The 6,000-nt window shown below is 32.6% G+C and overlaps 1 protein-coding gene across 1 annotated transcript in view; it reads right to left on the reverse strand.

The window, feature by feature from the left end:
* The window catches only part of LOC309634815 (uncharacterized protein), a 394,864-nt gene extending 389,136 nt beyond the window's left edge, over positions 1 to 5,728 (reverse strand). Inside the window, exons 1-2 of the mRNA XM_082405281.1 lie at positions 5,657 to 5,728; positions 4,448 to 4,529 (exon numbers count right to left, since the gene is read on the reverse strand). Of these exons, the coding sequence (XP_082261407.1) occupies positions 4,448 to 4,484 (37 nt within the window). The 5' untranslated portion in view covers positions 4,485 to 4,529; positions 5,657 to 5,728. The remainder of the gene's footprint in view (positions 1 to 4,447; positions 4,530 to 5,656) is intronic.
* Between the last annotated feature and the right edge of the window lie 272 nt (positions 5,729 to 6,000).

Raw genomic sequence — 6,000 nt, forward strand, 5'->3', positions numbered from 1 at the left:
AATAAAAAGTCTAAGTTTTAAACATGGTGCTATTTTCCCCTTTTAATCTCTCCCCTAATACCTTTAATAATCAGTTATAAAATTTACATATAATGAATTTCAATGTCAATAAAATAATAAAACAATGATAAATAGTTTAAACCCAAACCTAATAATTTAGTTTTATTACTAAATTTAAAGCTTTATATTACTAAATTATATATAGTAAGATGAAGTATATGATATATACTCTATACTATGTGGTAATATAAATATATCATATAAAATACATATTACTATGTTATAGTTTTAAAATTGTATATCACCACAACTTAACAAATATTTAAATAGAGACATAAATTGCTCTTGGATATAATAGTAAAATTTTAAATGGTATCAATTCTTTCTTAAAATTAATTTAGATAGTAATGCAATTCTAGTCAAAATCTGAAAGAGAAATTTCCTGAACTTGATATCCTATTTATTTTAATAGATTGATTTTTTTTTTAAAGCAAATGGCAAAATGATCCTGAAGTTTACCTGCAAAAGTCACTAGAAGAATAGTGACATAAGTCACATCATAATCCAAAATTATTCTATAAGGATTAAAGTGTTAGATGATAAAATAAAAAGTAGACGAAAATTCTATCAGTTTATCTCTCAATTCTCTAGATGGGGACAGACTCCAAAAATAAGGGCAAATCAAAAAATTATGATCAGGCTCCCTGACTTCAGACTATACTACAAAGCTATAGTAATCAAAACAACATAGTACTGGCACAAAAACAGACATATAGCTCAATGGAACAGGATAGAAAGCCCAGAAATAAACCCATGCACCTATGGTCAAATAATCTTTGACAAAGGAGGCAAGAATGTACAATGGAGAAAAGACAGTCTCTTCAATAAGTGGTGCTGGGAAAACTAGACAGCTACATGTAAAAGAATGAAATTAGAACATTCTCTAACACCATACATTAAAAAAACTCAAAATGCATTAAAGACCTAAATGTAAGACTGGCTACTATAAAACTCCTAGGGGAAAACACAGGCAGAACACTCATTGACATAAATTGCAGCAATATCTTTTTGGATCCATCTCTTAGAGTAATGAAAATAAAAGCAAAAATAAACAAACGGGACCTAACTAAACTTAAAAGCTTTTGCACAGCAAAAGAAACTGTAAACAAAACAAAAAGACAACCTACAGAATGGGAGAAAACCTTTGCAAACGATGTGACTGACGAGAGATTAATCTCCAAAATATACAAACAACTCATACAGCTCAATATTAAAAAAACAAAGAACGCAATCAAAAAAATGAGCAGAAGATCTAAATAGACATTTCTCCAAAGAAGACATATAGATGGCCAAAAGGCACATGAAAAGATGCTCAACATCACTAATTATTAGAGAAATGCAAATCAAAACTACAATGAGGTATCATCTCACACCAGTCAGAAAGGACATCATCAAAAAATGAACAAATAACAAATGCTGGAGAGGGTGTAAAGAAAAAGGAACCTCCTTACACTGTTGGTGGGAATGTGAACTGGTAGAGCCACTAGGGAGAACGATATGGAGGTTCCTTTAAAATCTAAAAATAGAGCTACCTTATGATCCTGCAATCCCACTCCTGGGCATATATCCAGAGAAAATCATAATTCGAAAAGGTACATGCATCCCAATGTTCATTGCAACACTATTTACAATAGCAAAAACATGGAAGCAACCTAAATGTCTATTGACAGATGAATGGATAAAGAAGATGTGGTATATATATATAAATAGTGAAATATTACTCAGCCATAAAAATGAATGAAATAATGCCATTTGCAGCAACATGGATGCACCTAGAGATTATCATACTAAGTGAAGCAAGTCAAACAGAGAAAGACAAATATCAATTATATTGTTTATATGTGGAATCTAAAAAAAAGATACAAATGAATGTATATACAAAATAGAAATAGATCCACAGACACAGAAAGCAAACTTATGGTTACCAAAGGGGAAAGGGGTGAGGGAGGGATAAATCAGGAGTTCAGGATTGACATATGCACACTACTATATATAAAATAGATAACTAACAAGAACCTACTGTATAGCACAGGGAACTATACTCAGTATTTTGTAATAACCTATAAAGGAAAAGAATCTGAAAAAATATATATTCTTTTTCCTATACATATATACATACAACTGAATCACTTTGCTGTACACCTGAAACTAACATGACATGTAAATCAACTATACTTCAGTAAAAACATTTTTTAAAAAAAATTATGATAGAAAACTCCAAGGATTTGAGTTTGGTCAATATTAAGTAAGTTAAATATATATAAAGAACAATAAAAGGCAAACAGTGTTTGAGGAAATGTTACAAATTAAAAAGAGATTTATAATATTAACATGTAAAAAGTTCTTTGTAATCAATAAGAAAAAAAACTAATAGTTCAAAAGAGTTACTATGATATGAGAAGGAATGTTTAATAAGCATATGAAAAATATTCAACCACGTTTGTAATCAAATAAATGCAAATTAAAACAAAATACTCTGTTTTCATCCATTATAGTGGCAAAGATTTCTCAAGTAATAACCTTATTTTTTTCAGTATTATACTTAGTCAGGTGAGGAGGAACCAAGAATTCGGCATAATTTCAAACTACTGTTAGACATTTAAGTTGACATAATTTTGCTGGATATCAATTTTACACCCATAGTTACACTTTTGGGGATTTATTTTGTGGAAACGTGGTGAAGCAAACCAAAGATTTGTGAATGAGAATATTGACTGTAACATCACCTAAAGCAACAAAACAGTAAACAACCTAAATGCCCAAGAGTAGGGGAAATATTAAATAAATTTTGGTACCTACACTTGCTGAAATATCATAGAGTCATTTAAAATCATATTTTAGATATTTAATATAATGGAAAATAATAAAAAACTAAGTTAACTTTTAAAAGTAGAGTATACAGCTCAATATTTAGAAGATTTGCAATTCAGTAAAAACAGTTTATGTGCACAGAAAAAAGACAAGATGCTAAATGTTACTAATGTTTTGTACTTGAGGATATTATTAAAGATTAAAAAATTTTTTTATTTAGACATTTTTCTATATTAGAAATTTTCTACTTATAAATATTTTTATATCAAAGCCATTATTTTGATATAAAAATATTTAATACCAAATATTTTCAATACAAAGTGATTAGTGGCAAATCAGAAATAGATCAGCTTTTAGAACAGAACAGTTGTTCAATAATATTGAATAAATGATTAGCACTCAATTTTAATTCTTTTACATTTTATTGTGTTTTCTCTTTCTCAAACTTTTGTTTTCTTACACTTTGTTTCTATATCCTAATGTCTTGGATTCATTTCTTCACAATCTTTCTAAATGCTTTTTAAACTGTTGCTCACTGCTTTGTCACCATTTTTGTAAAGATTTAACTAATGACAATAATATACTGAGGAATTTTATACATTTGATATTATCAAAGATTAAAATTGCATTCAATTTTATTTTTCAGTCTTCAGTAAAAAAAAAAAAAAAATTATTAATAGAAAATGCTAAAGGGAAAAACAGAGGCCAAGGGCCAAGTATAACAAGAGAATACTTAGGTGTTTGGGAAGTTCTTACTCTCTAAGGAAGATTGGATGAACAGTTGAAGTAAAACGTCCTGGGCTGCTACATTCCTAATCTTTATAAAATTAAGTGATGAAAGAAATATTAACATAGAATGATACTATAGGCTGAATGTTTGTGCCCCCCCCCCCCAAAAAAATTCATATGTTGAAACCAAATCCCCAATATGTCGGTATTTGGAGGCAGGGCTTTGGGAGGTGATTAGGTCATGAGGGAGGAGCTCTCATGAATGGGATGAGGGCCCTTATAAAGGAGACCCCAGAGACCTTGCTGCTCTGCCATGTGAGGATACTGTGAGAAGACGACTCTCTATGAACCTGCACCAGAAAACAAAACTGCCAGCGCCTTACTCTTGAGCTTCCCGGCCCACAGAACTATGAGAAGTAAATTTCCATGTTTATAAGCTACTTGGTCTGTGGTATTCTGTTATAGAAGCCAGAACATACTAAGACAAGGGAGGTTTAATTTTTCCATGTGATCAATTAGAAGTATTTTGCTTTGAGCTTGACTTTGATAAAAAGTTAAAGTGCTAAATTCAAAAATGGATTATACAAATGCATGTATTTTCAGTCTTTCCTACTTTTTGTTTAAGAATGGCAGCATATCAGACTTCCTATTTTTAAACACAATGGATTAAACATATCCATAAAAGCAGGTCCCCTACCTTGCCAGAATACAAAGCAGTTTGAACAAAATAATCTTAAGTGATACTTAGAAATTTTCTTAAGATCTTCAATAAAATCATAGATATATTGTGAACATTAGAGTTACTGCAGATAAAAAATATTTATCAAATATTTTCTGCCTCACTTACCAAATAGATAATTGATTTCAGTGCAGATGTGGTTCATGGCATTACCAAGCTGCAAATTCTTAATTATGCAGGAAAGTTGAGCCTGAAAAGTAAAACAAAGAAACATGTATGAACTAATGTCAAATGTAAAAGTAAAGCCTGTTTTATGGAAAACAATTGATATTTCTCATTTTATTAAAAAAGAAGCAAGCTTACAAATTGATCCATATAACATTTCCTTATAAATATAAAAAATCCACTGTCATTGCCTTTATTTTTTCCCTTAGCTTTTCAGGTCTGAATCTGACAGATGTGTATTAAATGTATCAATTGCATTTACAAAAAACAGATTCTTTAATTGCTAGAATATACCAACAGATATTCATAACATTACCATTTCATCACAGTACATCATAATATTTTTTTAACTACCATTTGCATCTTGATACACTCTTTAAAATTTTTTTTTCATTTATACTGGTATTACACAAGCAATACAATATGCTGTAGTGGGTTTAAACTCAATACTTGTAAATTAATTCCCAGTTGTCTTCATAAATACTCTAGAGTATTAGAAGGATGCCAACTACATGAGCTATAAAATATTATTAGGAGTATCTAGTGAAATATCTATTTTTTATGACATTTTACAAAATTATTTAATGTCACAATGCCTCCTGATGGCACCTTTATAGAGGACTGCTACTTTAAAAGAAATTGATAAATACAGTAAAAAGCAGGAGTATTTTAATTTTGTGCAGTAAGCATCAAGTAGAAAGATGACTTACAGCTATTTTTCAAGGAATATTATAAAATGTGCCAAACTTTCAAGAGAAGTAATACTCTTGAAATAAAAATCTTGAAACATTGTATAAAACCTGCTCCTTTATTCAAAGAAGGAAATGTGATTTTGTGTGTGTGTGTGTGTGTGTATATAAGTGAGCCTGAGTGTGAAAGATAGAGAGAGAAATAGAAATTAGAAGAAAATGAAAAACAAGTAAATAAGAAGTCGGGGCTGGAGAGAAGATGGCGGAAGAGTAAGATGGCGGAGATCACCTTCCTTCCCACAGATACATTAGAAATACATCTACACGTGGAACTGCTCCTACAGAACACCCACTGAACGCTGGCAGAAGACGTCAGACCTCCCAAAAGGCAAGAAACTCCCCATGTACTTGGGTAGGGCAAAACAAAAAAGAAATAACAGAGACAAAAGAATAGGGCCGGTACCTGCGCCAGTGGGAGGGAGCCGTGAAGGAGGAAAGGTTTCCACACACTAGGAAGCCCCTTCGCAGGCGGAGACTGTGGGTGGCGGAGGGGGTAAGCTTCAGAGCCACGGAGGAGAGCACAGCAACAGGGGTGTGGAGGGCAAAGCGGAGAGATTCCCGCACAGAGGCTCGGCGCCGAGCAGCACTCACCAGCCCGAGAGGCTTGTCTGCTCAGCCGCCAGGGCGGGCGGGGGCTGGGAGCTGAGGCTCGGGCTTCGGTCGGATCACAGGGAGAGGACTGGGGTTGGCGGCGTGAACACAGCCTGAAGGGGTTAGTGCACCACAGCTAGCCGGGAGGGAGTCCGG

This window comes from Balaenoptera borealis, assembly GCF_965194805.1.
Source record: "Balaenoptera borealis genome assembly, chromosome: 9".
In the NCBI taxonomy this organism is placed as follows: Eukaryota; Metazoa; Chordata; class Mammalia; order Artiodactyla; family Balaenopteridae; genus Balaenoptera; species Balaenoptera borealis.